The sequence below is a fragment of the Dasypus novemcinctus genome, chromosome 27 (genome assembly GCF_030445035.2).
Source record: "Dasypus novemcinctus isolate mDasNov1 chromosome 27, mDasNov1.1.hap2, whole genome shotgun sequence".
In the NCBI taxonomy this organism is placed as follows: Eukaryota; Metazoa; Chordata; class Mammalia; order Cingulata; family Dasypodidae; genus Dasypus; species Dasypus novemcinctus.
Window position 1 is genome coordinate 353,379 of NC_080699.1, and position 17,353 is coordinate 370,731.

The window sequence follows — 17,353 nt, forward strand, 5'->3', positions numbered from 1 at the left end:
CTTCTCTTCCTAGTAAGACCCAGTAGTCGCTTTCTTTTCATGAGTTTATCATAGACAGCATCTACTTCTTTGGTCTTTGGATTTGGGGATCAAACAGAATATTCAATGCTATGAAATCTAAACAAGTGGTAAAAGAAAGAAAAACCTGGGCATGTCTCTGATTTGTCATCTAATGCACAGCACCATGCCTGGCACATGGTAAGTGAAAATAAATATTTAAAGAATTAATTAAAAGGCTGGGCTATCCCACTCACAGGGGTTCCCAGATTCTCTTGTGTGTGTAAAGTCAGCACACACTTACCGAGCGTTTAGTAGGACTCTGGCTATTCTACGTATCTCTGTGGAAGCTCCGCTGATGTGAGAGGCAGGTCCCAGCTCCAAGAGTTAACTGTCAGGGAACTAGTTTTCGACATATAAAGGGTACATGTAGAAAAGGCATTTGGAATTAAAATTATAATTTTTCTTATCTTTTGAGCATTTTTATACCATATAACCCCATCAAACTGATCTTACTGATGTTTTAAAATATAGCTGTTAAAAAAGTGTTCTTTCCCAGTGTCCCGAGTGAATGCATTATAAGAAAATGGGTACGGCCTCCTCAAGTTCTGTTCTTAACTTCATAGAATTAGGTAGGGAAGTAAAACTTGAAATAATGTAAACAATCTATGGATTTTGTTTTGATATGGAGGGACAGCACACGAGACACAAATCTCTTTATAGGCTCGTAGAGACCACTAGATAGCACAGTATTGTGCAGAAAAGGTAATAAATGAGTTGTATATAGATAGCTGTGGCCATTAGGAAGAGCTCATGGGGAAGCATTTTCATTCTCTTGTAATAAAGCCAACAAGAGTCATGTATTATGAATCTTGCAAGTGTTGTATTTCAGTTCTCTTTTTCCAGTAGGAAACTATTTCTAGCGATAAACTATTTTGTGATAAAATAGGTATTTTTAATAAAGGCAAAAGTCGTTTGGAGCTCAGGTAAATTGATCTCATTTAGAAAGCTTTGCAATATAGCATGTAGCTTTAATACCTAAGTGTAAAAATAATGAAAATAGTTTAATCCTTTTTAATAATAGTATTATCAGTATCATATTTTTATATTTTAAGAGTTCTGTGTTAAGAAGAACATGTTAAACTACACCACGGGGATGCAATCAGCAAAATCTAGACTGGGTCAGACTCTACAAAACAACCAACCTACTTCTTCATTAAATAAATTGTAAGGGAAAATCTGGAGATGGAACCCATAGCCTGAGGAGGCTCGTGCACCTGCGTGGGGGGGCACCTCTGCCCAGACCCCTGGTCGCTTTGTTCTCCGGAGCTGGATGTGTCTGGCCGAGCGGCTGCCCTTCCCCATCAGCCGTGTTTTCACCCTTCACCAGCAAAGCTGTAGGACTAGACCGTGTGATTTCTAAGGTCATGTCCAACTCTGAAATTCTGAGGATTTAAATAATAATGTAATGAGATTAGGGAATAGCGTCATAAAGCCTGATAACAGAGTTTGCCTTCCCGGCATGTCAGGTCCTCCCACTCCAGGCACTGCAGCTGCCCACGAGGGGAGGCGCAGCACGGGGGGCAGGCGTATGACCTTAATATGCTCATCTGCAAAAGGGAGCAGTAATGGCCCTGAGCTCTAGAGCTCTTGTGAGGATTGAATGACGTGGTGCAGGCAAAGTATTTAGAACACACACAGAGCGGGTCAAGTGCGGTAGTGGCTGTGGTGCTGCGTGCCTGGTAGTCACCGAAGCCAGGCAGGGTTGGCCGGCACGCTCCGGCCTTGTGACCCAAGGAGCTTTCGGGGCGCCTCTGGCCCAGGCGGCCTGAGGCAGCGACGAGGTGGAACAGGTCTATGCCCTGTTGAACTTCTGGCAGAAGTTTAGCAGTCCAACTGCGTAGTGAAAATGCATATTAAGTCAATCATTCTTGAGGGATTCAAGTCCTATGCTCAGAGGACTGAAGTCAATGGTTTTGACCCCCTCTTCAATGCTATCACTGGTTTAAATGGTAGTGGGAAATCCAATATCTTGGACTCCATCTGTTTTTTGCTGGGCATCTCCAACCTGTCTCAGGTCCAAGCTTCTAACTTACAAGATTTAGTTTACAAAAACGGGCAGGCTGGTATTACCAAAGCCTCAGTGTCAATCACCTTTGATAATTCTGACAAAAAACAAAGTCCTTTAGGATTTGAGGTTCATGATGAAATCACAGTAACGAGGCAGGTACTCTACTTTCCCCAACATGACATTGAAGATTCATAGTACATTATAGATTCATACCAGATTTACTTAAAACCATTCTAATTGTTTTTTTCTTGTTACAGTCAGTTAAGATTTTCTTTTGTTTATTAAAGTTCTCTTAACTCGCATATACTCTGCATGTTAGCATATATCACCCTCATTTTAATGAAAGCCACTGATTTTTTAAAAAATTACAAGACAACACACAAAACCATTGACTAGATGGAGAAAAATTCTGTTCTATGTTGCTAGGCATCCTTCAAATCATCCTTTAGGAATTGTCACTTAAGTCTGCTATTAATGTACATAATTGTTCTTAATTGTTCTTGTCAATCAAGCCATGTATCTGCATCTTGACCAAACCTGTGTCATAAAGACCTTTATCAAATTTAAATAAATAAATAAATAAAACACACACAGAGACACACAAAAAAGAGGGACTTAAAAACTTTATGAGCCAATTTCAATTTGTGGACCATATTTAGACCCTAATTCAAAAAAACAAACTTTAAAAGTACTTAATACATTTTTGAGACAATTTTAAATTTCAATACTAACTAGATATTTGATGATATTAAGGAGTATTAAATTTTTAAAAATATGGTATTCTGGCCAAGTTTTTGTTTTAAAGGAGCCCTTATTTTTTAGAGATTTAAACTGAAATGTTTAAAGGTGAACTCAATTGAAAAGCAAATCAATTTTAAAAATAAGGTGAAATCAATTGAAAAGCAAATCAATTCTAAAAATAAGTGCCCTGAGGCACATTCAACTGAATTTATTTCCAGCTCTCCGGCCTGATTTCTCATGACAGTCCAAGCCCTTGCCAGTCCAGGGTCCTCGGAGTCCTGAGCATATGGCTGTCTCACCTGGCCTGGGCGCTCTGCTCCATCCCCATGGGGGCTCCGTCCATCTGTCCATCCTTGGCTGTCTGGTGCTGAGGTCCCCTCCCCTGGAATCCGACCTGGCCTTCCCCAGGCCGGGCTGGGGCCCCCCTCACGCCTCTGACGTGGTTAATACGCTGTGTAGGACTTGTCTGTTGATTTTTCTTTTTCCTCTGTTGGACTGTACTTTTTTGGAGATTGCTGCTTTTGTCGTTTCTCACTGAATTTCAAAGAATTAGGAACTGTGCGTGGTGGTGGGAAGAACAGCTGGCGGTTGTTGTAGTAGATCAAGAGGGACGTGAGCGGCTGGGCGGGGATCTTGGCGGTGGGAACACAGAGCGAGGCTGACTCCAAGAGGGCGGAGCAGGAGGGGCAGCGTTGGCGGCCTGCTGGGATCTGGGAGGAGGAGGCAGAGAGGGTGGCCAGGGGTTTCTGTCCTGCAAAGCTTCCCTGCGTCAGGAAGATACGCGGCTCCCAGCCAAGTGGGGAGGAAGAGACGAAGAGTTTTCATGGACACATTGTTTGAAATTTATTGTAACGAGGTCCCCATGAGCACAGTGTTGTCACCAGCAGTGCAGCAGGATTTAGAGAACAGAGCCCTGACTTTGAAGCAGCACTCCTAGGTTTTAGCCCCAGCGCCCCGGGGGTTAGCCGTATGCCCTTAGGACGTCTCTTACCTTCTTAAAGCCAACTTTTCCTCCATAAAAAGTGCTTGATGATAATGCCTTCAACTTCCTATCAAGGTAAGTATCAAGGATATCTGGGGGAGCAGGTGGGGTTCAAGCAACTGAGCGCCCGCTGCCACGTGGGAGGTCCCGGGCTCACCCGGCGCCTCCTAGAAAAACAAAAGCAGACCGCAAGCAGACAGAAGAAACACCAGCTCAGGGGAGCCGACATGGCTCACTGGTTAAGTGCCAACTTCCCACATTCAGGGTCCCAGGTTCAGTACTCAGCCCGGTACCTCAAGAAAATAAAAAATAAATCTGCAAACATGGCCAATGAAAGCTTTAAACTGCTTTAGGAAAAAGGATTGGTTAATGTTTTCTGGAATGTTCTGCAGATGAGAAGCCAGCTCTGCCGGGAGGAGGAGCACCAGGGATCTGAGCAGGAAAGAATGAGAGGTGAAATTTCTGACCTAACGGAGGAGCTTCGCCAGAAGGAGATCACCATAGCAACCATCATGAAGAAAGCGGCCCTTCTGGAAAGGCAGCTGAAAATGGAGCTAGAAATAAAAGAAAAGATGTTGGCGAAACAGCAGGTAGGAGGCAGGCGCTGTCCAGCTCCCGGCTCCCAGCGCCAGCGGCGGCCGTGGTGTGGCTGTAAAGGCGCTGTGTTCCTCGGTTTGGGTTCTGGGTCTAAGGCTGGCATCCCATAAGCCCCCGTGAGATCAGACAGTGTGGTGAAAAAGAACTAGGAATAAGTGACAGCACCAGATAATGTATTAAATCTCATCCTCACATTTTCTTTCTTTTTTGAGAGGAGTAGGTTTACAGAAAAATCATGCAGAAGTTACAGAGTTCCCAGATAACTCTCCCTGTAACTGACACCTTGCATTAATGTGGTACATTTGTTACAACTGATGGAAGATTATTATTATCATTGTACTATTAACTATAGTTCATGGTTTACATTTAAGGTTTCCTGTTGTGTTGTAAAGTCCTAAGTTTTTAAAAAAAAATTTTTCTAGTAACATATGTTTTTCCTCTTTGACCACATTAAAATTACAATCCAGTGCCGTCAATTCCGTTCACGCTGCCATGCTACTGCCACCTCCATCCATTTTCTTGTAACCATTATTCTGATCACCAGGTCAAAGATTTCTTCCAGAACTTGTTTTCTATAGCTTCCCTTCCATGAACATATTTATATTTTTAACAATCTGTATTCCAGCTTTCCTTGGACACTTCTCCCACCCCTATCTCACATATTTCTTTTAGGGTTTTTGTTTGCTTGCTTGTTTATTTTTAGGCAAGGGAGTAAAGAGTTTATTAAGAAACAAGAAAATTAGAAATACGTATTCACCCTGAGACATGGGTTGCGGGCATGCTCCAGGGTGAGATGCTCTTTTAGCATTTTTTAAAATGCATGTTGAGATGTGAAAATGAGTTCATAGTTACTGAACTTGGTGCACAGAATGGTGCATGGTAAGAAAACAGCAGTTGTACAATTCTGCTGTTAAAGTATTACAAATAACTTCCACAGTCCTCCCTCCCTCCCATTTAATTTTAAATCCCCTCGACCCCTTACTCCTCAATTGATGGGCTGCTATTGAAAGCATAGGGTTTATCTGCTTCTTTCTCCCAAATCTAGAAGTTTTGAGAATACCAATCAATAACTTTCTAAGCATATGAGGACCAATTCACAAACAGCATAGTTATTTAAATCCTGGGCATTATACAACTCAGCCTTTGCCCAATTATAAGCCTTAAACTGTGATTAATTCACATTACACAGGAAAGCAGTGGCAGCATGATGGTACCTGTGGAGGGAGGGGGATTTTTCCTCAGGTGTTTACGGTAATCTGGGTAGTTAGATTATGAATGATTTTTATTTTCTCCTTTTATACTCCTCTGTATTTTCTAGGTTTTTGACAATGAGCATATATTTTGTAATTCAAGAAAGTAAATCTTTTTCATTAGTGTTTTATGTAGAAATGGCCCTAGATAAATAGAAGGACCTCTAAATATTGTCAAGCGGAAGAAATCAGGAAGGACAAAAATAAATTACAACACAAAATAAAGTAGTCAACCCCCAAAAAGAAGGAAATTTTTGAGCAGAAATATCAGAAAACAAAATTAAACATTAAAGTCATATATTTACTGTAAAAAATAATCAGGTGATGACCAACTTTAGTGGACAATATTACTCAAGCATGTTTTTAAAACTTTTTTTCTAGCAACAATTCGCATAGATTAGAAAATGGAATTGGGAAATGGATTTTTGGAATTAGAAGGGGGAAAGTCAGTTAACCATTATTGTGTCTATTTTCGATTTAACGCTGATACAGAAGGTGATGGCCAAGTGGGGCCTGTCAACGCTCTGAGATAGGACAGGAGACCTGAACTCGGGTGCCTGATTCCTAGTGACCCCTCCCCAACACTTGAAAAATATTTGCATTAAGAAATAAAATTAATTCTAAACGGGATTTTGAGATTTTACAATGAATTTTACGTTCACCTCTCTACTTATCTTCTTTCAGGTCTCAGACATGAGATATAAAGCAGTCAAAACAGAAAACACGCATCTGAAAGGAATGATGGGAGATTTAGATCCTGGCCAGTACATGGTAATATGCTGGGATTGTTGGGTACATGGACAGAGGGATTGCTAACCCAGACGTACACTGAGCCCTTCCTGGGTGAGGGGCCTGGGTGGGGGGACAAACCACCCTGCGTTCCAGTGGAACTTGCTTTTGTCCTCAGGCTGGCACACCTGAATTTCTAGTCTCCTCGCCTCTTCTTTCTAAGGCTCAACTCCGATCGTTTCACCCAACTTGCTCAACAGCTGTCTCTCACCTGCTCTGCCCTTGGCTCTGAGCTCCTCCGGCCTCCACCGTCATGTGGCCTTTTCCCTCCGTGAAGCCACCCCGGCCGGCAGGCGGGTCTGCATGGGCTTCGCTCCGGCCGCCCTGTGGCTGGCTGGCAGCTCTGGAGGCAGCGTCTCGGGACGCTCGCTGGTGCCAGCAGCACCTCGCAGGGGCAGTGCGGAGTGCGCAGCGCGTGCCACTGAGACGGGCAGACCACGGCAGGCTGGTACACCTGCTCTGCCAGGCGCCCTGCGGGCTCCAAGGGGCCTCCACGGCTCCGTGCAGCCCCTGCAGCTGCTGAGCGGGACAGCCTAGGGGGTTATGTGCACACGGGGGGATTTTTAGTTGCTGAACTAATGGACGGTCGCTGCTGGTTGTTTGGCATCATCTTGTAGGAGACGAGCCTGGGGTCGCTTAGCCTGGCCTCAGTCTCGGCGCCATCAGTGAGGAGGTGGGTCAGACAGGCCCCACGGTCCTTTTCCCACCATCCGTGTTCTGTGATGTCATGTCGTAGCAGCAGGAGGCTTGCCGTTCTGGAAGCACGATGCCTCCTCGGAGCCTGCTCTGGAGCTGCGCCTGGAGGGCGGACAGATGAGAGTAAAGCAGACGCGGCTTCTCCACCCTGACGTAAAATCTGAGTGTCACCTAGGAATTTTTATTTCTAGATGCTGGGCACACTAGAAGTTGGATCAGTTATTGCCCCCATGAGTGTCTTTTTTCACTTGTTAAATGGTTTTTCTTTCTGTTCGTTGGTTGGTTGGTTGGTTGATCTATTATTATTATTTTATTCCAGTCTGAATGTTTTTAGGTATGTGTTCTGGGTTATCACAGCCCTGCCACCCCCAGCCGTCCTGTACTCAGCCTGCTCCACTCGATCCTGTCGGCATTTGCCTTTGGTCTTCTCTTCTCTTCTTTCCTCTTCTCTTCTCTTCTCCCCTTCCCTCCCCTTTCTTTCAACTTCTCTTTCTTTTTATTTTAAGAAATAGAACATAGGAAGATGTATAAAGAAATAGCTAATTATCCCCACCCTATCCCAGCCCCAGTTTGCATTCAAAGGACTGACAGTGCTAACAGAGAGGTGTGCAGCGTTCTCTAGGTTTCTCCTTGTTCGCACACATGGAAGGGACAAGTTGAGCATTCTTTTACCGAAATAAAGTATATATATACATTACTCTAAAACCTGCTTTTTGACTATAAATCATGGACATTTCTATAATTCCATAGATAAACATCTAAACTTTACATTTTTCCTAATTTCTTAAAAATAAACTCATATAAAATATCTAACTTTATAAATTGACTCATAACTAACATTCTAGTGCAGTCTCTTATTTTTTTTCAGCTGGCTCCTTCCCAAGTCCTCGCCCACGTCACCCAGGCCCCAGATAATTCATGTTAATCCGTCTGTACTTTTCCCATATTTCCACATATATGTATATAAAAATTTATAATATGCATATAATATTTAGGGGCTTAATAGTTTTTATAAATTGGATCATATTATACACACTTCTCAGTGTCTTGTTCTTGTTCGCAGAACAATATCCCTTGGAAATCCTTCCAAGTCAAGGTTTAGGTCTATTTCATTCTTTATAGTGGCTTAATAATTATTTCATGGTATGGATGTGTCAAAATTTACTAAGCTACATTTCAACCATAATTGAGTTAACTGTTTCCAGATTTCTGCCCAAGTAAGCAACACTGTAAAACACACACACACCATCTTGATGTAGTTTCCTGGGAGGGGACTGCATGTTTTCATTTTAATCGCTGTTTTTGTGTCCTATTTTAATCATCTCTGAATGAGAGTATCTTTTTTCTTTCATCCCTAACAGCAATCGGTGTTGCTTATCTTTTGAATTTTTTTGTTCAGGTGAGCATAAAGTGATATCTCAATAGTACTTATATTTGTGTTTGTCTGCCAAGGGGTGAGTTTGAGCATCCTTTTCTATATTTACTGGCAATGTATACTGATTTGAATTAGTCCAATCCTTTGGTCATTTTTGTGTTGTGTTATTTATCTTTATCTTGTCGAAGAACTCATTTCCAAATCTGTTACTTGTAACTTTGTTTATGATATCTTTTACCCTAAAAAAGCTTTAAAACTTTTATTTGTGAAACGTGTCTTTTTATTTAGAGCGTCTGAGTTTCCTTTCTTGAAGTTTTTTTCCCACTTCTACATGGTCCTTATAGTCTCTTAGATTTTCTTCAAAGATTTTTATATTTTTCATCTAGTCTTTAGTCCATTTGAATTGTGTTTTTACATGTGGTTTCAGATAGGAACCCAATTTAAATTTTTATGTAAACATTAAGCTAATGTATCTAGTTTCTCGTGGTAATATCCTGTTGGATTCTATATGGAATTGAATTAAATTTATATATTAACTTTTAAAGAATTGACATTTTATGATAGTAAATGTTCCCATCCAAAAATATGACATGGCTTTTCATTCCTTCTGATCTTATTTTATGTTTTTCAATAAGATCTTATGATTTCTTTCTTTAGGATTTGTACCTTTCTTTTTAAATTTATTCCCAGGTAGCTTATAATTCTTGTCACTGTTGTGAATGGAATATTTTCCTTTTTCCATATTTAGGAAAAAAATCTGATTGTTAATATAGAAAAAATGCTAAATTATCTTATTAATTCTAGGGTAGCTTTTTTAAAACAAGAGTTTCTTAGTTCTTTTTTGAGATACACAAGTACATCAACCAAAATAGTATCTTTTCTTTTCCGCTGTTTATCTCAGTTATTTTTTGCCATATTGAATTTTCTGAAATCAATCCAATATGAAATAGTGATCACTGAAAAATTTGTCTAGTTTGTGATTTTCATTGAAATGGTTTTAGAGTTTTGCTCTTTATGATAATATTTGTTCTCATATATGATCTTTATTATATTTAACTTGTTTCCTTCTATTCCTGTTTTAGAGTTTCATTAAAAATGGCTGCTAAAATTTATCAAACGACTTCAGCATCTGTGACATCATGTAGTTTTCTTTTGTAATTTGTTGATATGTAGTAGAGTGTGGTTGACAGATTTCCTTATATTGATCCACCGTTGAATCCTGGAATAAACTCTCATGATCATACTCTGGCAATTTTGATACATTATGGGGTTCTGTATGATAATGTTATTTAGAAATTAAGATCTGTGTGTATAAATGAGATTTGTGTATATTCTGTATCTACTCTTTTAAAGTTATGTTGGCTTTATAACATGAACTGGGAGCTTCCCATCTTTGAGGGTCTAGAGTAGTGTAAGCAGCTTTGGATGATCAGCTCTTTAAAGCTTAAAACGGGCTCAGCTGTGAAACTCTCCGGCTCTGGTAGAGTTTCAGTTATCTTTCCATTTTCTTCTATGGTATATTCAAATTCCACTTCAGGCCATTTTTGGTAATTTGTATTTTTCTAGGATATCTTACCCATTCCAGTTTGTTTCCTTGGTACAAATGCTTTAAATAATTCTTTTCATTTCTTCTGTATTGTTTGTTTTCTTTCTTATTCCTAAACTTGAATAGTTTAGTTCTTTATTTTTTTCAATCTGGCTCACAAGGGATTTATTTATTACTATTTAAAAGTATCTGCTTTTGGATTTGTTGTACTTTTCATTTGCTCTAATTTCATTATTTTTAGCCTTTATCAATTAATTTCCTCTTCCGGTTTTTCTTTTATTGAACCTTTTTAAATTCCTTAAGATGAACGCTGAATTTCTTAATTTGTATTTCTTTTTCCCGAGATTATAAAGGTGTTGAAAGCTATATGTGTTCCTCTGGAACAACTTTTGCTGTGTCCCATAAATTTTGCTCGAAAGCGTTTGCCTCTATTTTCTCTCCGAACGTCTTCTCTGAGCCGCGGGGTAGAGCAGGCCGGCGTGAGGGCAGGAGCCGGGCGCTGCCGGACAGGGGCCGGACAGGGGCCGGAGGAGGGCTCCCCCGCGCCAGGCTCCGCTCAGCCGGCCGCGGCGAGGGCGCGAGGTCCGGGGAGGCCGGAGCAGCGAGGTGCCCGCGCCCGCCCCCCCTACACCAGCGCGGACAGCACCTGCCGGGGGCCGCGCGGCTTCCGCGACGTCGGCAGGTTCGAGCTGGGTTCTGGAAACCTGGGCCCGATCTATCTCTGTCTTTGCAGTCTGCAGTCCCCGCAGGTTTTCATTTGTTCCGTGAATATTAAGTTACTGAGCGCCTTTTAGCGTCTGGCCGTAAAATGTGACTGTGAACAAATAGACCAAATCCTGAACCTGGAGCTGGCGTTAGTGGAGAGAGGAGAGGCGAGATGACCACAGCGACCAGCGACGGGAGCGCAGGGGAGGGCGCCCGGGGTCGTGCCCTGGGCAGGGGCTTGTGCACGGGCGGGGCCCCGGCGCGCCCCCCGGGGCCGGGCGGAGGGGCGTCCTGGCCCCCACAGGTGCAGGGGGGCGTCGTGGCCCCCCCAGGTGCAGGGGGGCGTCCTGGCCCCCCCAGGTGCAGGGGGCGTCCTGGCCCCCCAGGTGCAGGGGGCGTCCTGGCCCCCACAGGTGCAGGGGGGCATCCTGGCTCCCCAGGTGCAGGGGGGCGTCCTGGCCCCCACAGGTGCAGGGGGGCGTCCTGGCCCCCACAGGAGCAGGGGGCGTCCTGGCCCCCCAGGTGCAGGGGGCGTCCTGGCCCCCACAGGTGCAGGGGGGCGTCGTGGCCCCCCCAGGTGCAGGGGGGCGTCCTGGCCCCCACAGGTGCAGGGGGCGTCCTGGCCCCCACAGGTGCAGGGGGGCGTCCTGGCTCCCCAGCTGCAGGGGGGCGTCCTGGCCCCCACAGGTGCAGGGGGCGTCCTGGCCCCCACAGGTGCAGGGGGGCGTCCTGGCTCCCCAGCTGCAGGGGGGCGTCCTGGCCCCCACAGGTGCAGGGGGCGTCCTGGCCCCCACAGGTGCAGGGGGCGTCCTGGCCCCCACAGGTGCAGGGGGGCGTCCTGGCCCCCCAGGTGCAGGGGGGCGTCCTGGCCCCCCAGGTGCAGGGGGCGTCCTGGCCCCCACAGGTGCAGGGGGGCGTCGTGGCCCCCCCAGGTGCAGGGGGCGTCTGCGGTCCCCCTGCCGGGCGGGCTCCTGGGGGTCCGGCTGGCCCTGACGGCAGGAGCGCAGCCCCACGCCGCGCTGGCCCCTCCGTCCCCCGTCCCCGCTCTGCACCCCAAGTGGCCTCCGCCCACGGCCGCGCTGCCCGCGGGACGCCCCTGCCGCACGGGGAGCCCCACGGCGCGTCTCCGGGGAGCCCGCGCTTCCTCCGCCGGCGAGGCCCCTCCCGCCCTGCCGAGCCCCCGCCTGGGCCGCGCGGGCACCAGCCCCTGTGCCTCCGGCTGCACCTGCCGTCGTCCAGCCCACGGGCCTGTGCCCGCTGCCGGGGCCGAGCCTCCCGCCGGCCGCAGAAACCCACGCGCAGCGCGCACCCTCCGCGCCCGTCCTGCGCAGGGACCCCTGGCCGCGGCAGCCGCCTCAGCACCCCGGGGACGGGGCTCCCGCCGGCAGGCCCCCCTGGCCCGCAGGCCGCCGCCGAGCAGACGCGGGCGCGAGTGAGGAGGAGCCCCCGGGCGCTTCCCCAGAGGCTTTTTCTCCGTCTTTCCCAGCCTGCCAGTCCCTTAAGACGGAGAGTAAATTTTAACTCGTTCAGGAATTCATCTCCAGGCACTCTAGGTCCCATCTATTTCTCCTCTTTCGAATTTCCTTGGATCTGATAACCACAACAATTTAGCACTTAGTTTTGAATTGTTCTCTTTTATGTTTTAATTATTTAGTTTATGTATATTTTGTGTCATCAGTCATAGACTTCTTGGGGGCAGAGGTGGGCCATACTTTGTACTTTTTGTTTCCAGAGTTTGATACAGGGTAGGCTCAACAACTTGTTACAGAGGACTGGTCTCAGCAGCAGCCTAGAGCCATTTAAGAGATGCCAGCCTTGTCTTATCTTACTTCTTAGAAGAAATCTCAGTCCCTACAGCAGATGCCATTCATTCACTCAAAACAGTTACCCAGTGTTGCTACTTGCTGCAACATGTTTTATCTATGTTATTCACTGTTTCTTTCATATGTGTTAGATTTGTCTACCCAATTCTAATGTATTTTCCAAGAATATACTTAAATTACTTCTTTTTTCTCCCTTGCTAGTGGCTTTAATGCATAAATCACAAGTGAAAATAATTCAATTACTAAAAAGGCAGAAAAACTTCACAAGGTTGTTACTAATAAAGTTCTTGTGACTTAGTTAATAAAGGTACCCAATTCACCTTAAGGTAAAACTTACTAGAAACTGTAACTAAGAATTAAAATCATTGTATAAGTACCTTTATATATATATGTATAAATTTATATATATATAAATTTATAACTGAAACTATTACAGCAGAGTAAACATAGCCTAAATTTCAGCTATTGTAATAGTAATATTAAATTAATTTACCTGTTTATGGCTACTTCAAGTTCATCTAGTGCTTATTATAATAGAAATTACTTAAACCTATAGCTATTTTATAACTAATTTAACCCTTAAACTTCAACTATTATAATAGCAATTTTTTTTTTTTACACTCCAGCTTATCGTAGACTTCACCCATGTAGGCATCAGCTCACAACCTTCCTCTCCCACCCAAATTCCTTTAAGCCTATCTCCGGTCTCTAGCTCTCTGATACAGCTTGGTTTGCTTGTTTCATATCAGAGAGGCCATGTGGTATTTGTCCTTCAATGTCTGGCTTGTTTCACTCAACATAAGGTCCTCAAGATTCATCCAGGTTATCTTCTGTAGCACTTAGCACATACATATCCAACACGCATTTAGTTAAAGATTGGTTAATTGTGTTTCATAAAATGGAACACCATTGATGTTATGGCCCTTTATGAGATGCTTATTAAATTAGTATTTAATCATATATAGTTCATGTAGGATTGTAATTCATACAGAAAGTTGTCTTTATAATTTACCTCTGTATGTGTGAAGGTTTGGAATTTTTTTTTTTTTTTAAGTACTGCGGCCTAGGGATTGAACCTGGGACCATGTATGTGGGAAACTAGCACTCAACCACTGAGCCACATCAGCTTCCCTGAGTTGGTTTTATTGTTTGTTTTGCTTGTTGTTTGTTTTGTTTTTGTTTTTTCAGGAGGCACCAGGAACTGAACCCAGGAGCTCCCATGTGGAAGGCAGGTGCTCAACTGCTTGAGCCACTTCCATCCCCCTGGAATTGATTTTGATAATAGAAATAGTTAAGCAACTTGCAAAGAAGAAAAAGCTTTAATGTCTAATGAATTTTTTAAAGTTAAATATAATTCTTTGCTCTTTAATAATTTGCAATATAGTATGTCATTTAGCACTCATTTTTAAAAGATTTTATGATGAAACTCTCTCATATCCTGTTATGTGTAACAGCCCCACAACTAGACAGTTAATTCTTTTGAAATAATTGGAATGGGTAAATAAACTTAGAATTAAATAATTGATGTTTAAATTTTTCCTCAGGCAAACAAAATATTTACGTTATTATATTTAGGTATTCTAAAATATGTGATATTTTGATAACATTAAAATAATAATTACTGTTTCTGTTCTAGACAAATGAAATTACTGGTCTTCAGGTGGGCCATTTCTAAATACCATTGCTTTGAGAATTTTCTGCCTGATTCCCTGTGACGCTTTGCTCGTTTACACTTAGGGACAGAACATTTTAAAGGGCAGCCCTCCTCCGGGCACCATCCAGCGCTTGCCGGGCCAAGGCAACGTCCTGGGGCCACCAGCCACTGCGCCCCAAACCCCTCGGGAAAAACCTGACAGCAGTCACGACCAGCAGGAGGCTCCTAGCACTGAAGGAGACAGGTTCTCCTCAGATTTGTGGGGAAACTTAACTACAAGGAAAAACTGAAGGGTTCTCTTTTATTCTGTTCCTAGGCAGCTAAAGAAGAATCGACTTTATCGTGATACTTTTTTGTGATTACATATTTACTTTGTCCTATAACTGTATCAATTTTTCCTTCATTTAAGGAAGTGATACTAAGACCAAATTTAATCAGAACTTAGAATTTGTGGTGTTGACATACTAATCATAAAACATGATTAAAGCCATCCTTCGGTAGAAATTCTTTGTTAGCCTAATGATTGTTAATTAAAAACTGCATGCATAAAATAATTTTATTATTCAGATATTTCAGCAATTCAAATGGCCTTATCCCAGTGTGTTCAAGTAAATAAGCACTAAGGGAGGCTTTGCCATTTCAAGGTTTTTCTTTTACTGGATTAAAACCACCAAAGCCCAAGTTTTTGGAAGGAACAAGAAATTGAGATAATAGGCCTACAAAAGAACACATCAGAAATAGGTAGAATTTAGTTAATTTGTATTTGCACATGGTAACATATAAATAGGGGAGGCAGTGGGGGGGGGGGGAGGAGATACAATCCAGAAATGACAAAAAAAAATAGTCAAGAAACACATGAAATGAAAGTGCTCCGAAAAAACTGTTGTGAAAAAAATGAAATAGGCTCTTAAACATAAGTCATGTAAATACATTACCTGTATAATTCCATCAGGTTGTACCCACAACTCATATTTAATTATGATACATTTAGAAAATTGTGAGTTTTTTTTTTTTTTTAATCATTGCTATTATTCAGAATTACTTTAAACCAACACTGGACAAAAAAGGAGTCACAGGTGAAATCTAATTTTATAGAAAAAGCTTGAATAAAATTTTAACTGCAATCAAACCAATAAGAAGTTTATATATTAATTGGCAGGCATCTTATTAGAAGTCAGTTTGAATCTTATTCACAATATTTTTCAACCAATTCTACCCAAATGAAGGACAAAATTTTACAAGATTTAGAATAAACAATCTTCCTTTTAAAAAGAAGATTACAGATCTTTCATCTGCACTGGTATATCTCAAAAGAGTGAATTTTAAGAAATCCTAAAGGCAAGGGCCTAACAAGCTGCGAAATGCTTAATTGCCCTCTTTTTCCAAAGGGCACCCTTGTTTGATAGATGCAGAAGCATGTAACCCTTTAGGTATTCTTCTGTGGAAAAGTTTACCCTCTGGGAGCATTTTCTTCCATCCAAAAATTACTATTTACTATATATTTATTAATACTAAATGTCCATCGTGTATTAGGCAGTATACAGAAAACATCTGTAGAGAGGTTTGGCCTCTGAAGCAAAAAATAAGACAAATAGGCAAGCGTTTTTAATACCTATTACATATATTTCTATGATTATTTATCAGTAATGCTACTAATATGTAGTATATGCACAATGAAAATAGGTAACTAGTCAAAAATTTTAGAATGATTTTATGGAGTGCCAGCCCTCGCTTATGGAATGGCACTCACAAAACCTTAAATTTAGGAACTTCAAAAGGAAAGTTTTAAGCTATAATCATTTATAGTCTAGGGATTTTGAACCATAGAAACTTGGAGTTTCAAAAAAGATATTTTATTTATGTTAACTTTTTTATGCTAAAATATTGCCCTTCTGAAAGCAGATAATTGTTTAATCAGCAGCTACACAATGCATGATGTTCAAATCAGAGGACTAGAAAGTACTATATAGTCATTTAAAGAATTTTCACAAGCTTTTATAGGAAAATATATCCTGTATTTTTAAAACTTTACAAGGAGAAAAGTTTAGACTTTCCCTAGGCAGCTTCTTCTAGCATTTAATTAAAACAGGAAATCTGTATTCTTGCTCTCTCATTTTCTGATTTTAACCTGTTACGTGTTCCTCTTCTGAGGACACACTGAAACTGGGTGGCCCTACCAGATACTGAAACTTTTTTTTTTTAAGATTTATTTATTTATTTCTCTCCACTTCCCCCTCCCATCCCAGTCGTCTGTTCTCTGTGTCTTTTTGCTGTGTCGTCTTTGTCCACTTCTGTTGTTGTCAGCAGCACGGAAATCTGTGTTTCTTTTTGTTGCGTAATCTTGTTGTGTCAGCTCTCCGTGTATGCGGCACCATTCTTGGGCAGGCTGCACTTTCTTTCGTGCTGGGCAGGCGGCTCTCCTTACGGGTTGCACCCCTACGCGGGGGACACCCCTGCTGGGCACAGCACTCCTTGCGCGCATCAGCACTGCACATGGGCCAGCTCCACACAGGTCAAGGAGGCCCGGGGTTTGAACCGTGGACCTCCCATGTGGTAGACGGACACCCTGTCCACTGGGCCAAGTCCACTGCCCAGATACTGAAACTTGATTATGAAACTACATTGGTCAAAACCGTTGGTGTTGGCACAATCTCGACTGTGAGATCACTGCTATAGCATGGCCCAGATTCAGACCCAGTCTACATGAATTTATACATAATTTGTTGCATCACCCAACAGTGGGATACTTTAATCAATATCTGATGTTGGAAAAATTGTTTATTAATTTTTAGTCTTCTCTTATTTTATACTAAAATTAATTCCAAATAAACTAAAGAATTAAATGTAAAACTAATGAAACTATGAAACAGAAGAAAATAGCTTTCAGGATGGAAAGAAAACTGAAATATAAGGGCAAGGAAGGAAAAAATTTTCAAAAAAAGCAAGGAAGAAGTCAAAAGCAAAAGACTGATTTTACTAAGTAAAACTTAAAAACCTGTCTGGATAAAATACATCACATATACACTAAAATTAAAAGCAAAATTTTTTTTAATTAAAAAACAAATGAAAAACATGTTTATAACTAATTTAAGAGGCCATGAATTACTATCTCTAGTGTAAAAAGTTC

The 17,353-nt window shown here is 42.4% G+C and overlaps 1 protein-coding gene and 1 long non-coding RNA gene across 5 annotated transcripts in view; one reads left to right on the forward strand and one right to left on the reverse strand.

The window, feature by feature from the left end:
- DEUP1 (deuterosome assembly protein 1) overlaps positions 1 to 17,353 on the forward strand; it is a 90,752-nt gene that overhangs the window by 59,783 nt on the left and 13,616 nt on the right. For all 4 annotated transcript variants that reach the window (XM_058289350.1, XM_058289349.2, XM_058289352.2 and 1 more), the window contains 2 exons: positions 4,184 to 4,381; positions 6,323 to 6,409. In XM_058289350.1, the coding sequence (XP_058145333.1) occupies positions 4,184 to 4,381; positions 6,323 to 6,409 (285 nt within the window). The remainder of the gene's footprint in view (positions 1 to 4,183; positions 4,382 to 6,322; positions 6,410 to 17,353) is intronic.
- LOC111759707 (uncharacterized) overlaps positions 1 to 17,353 on the reverse strand; it is a 30,233-nt gene that overhangs the window by 9,018 nt on the left and 3,862 nt on the right. The window lies entirely within an intron of this gene.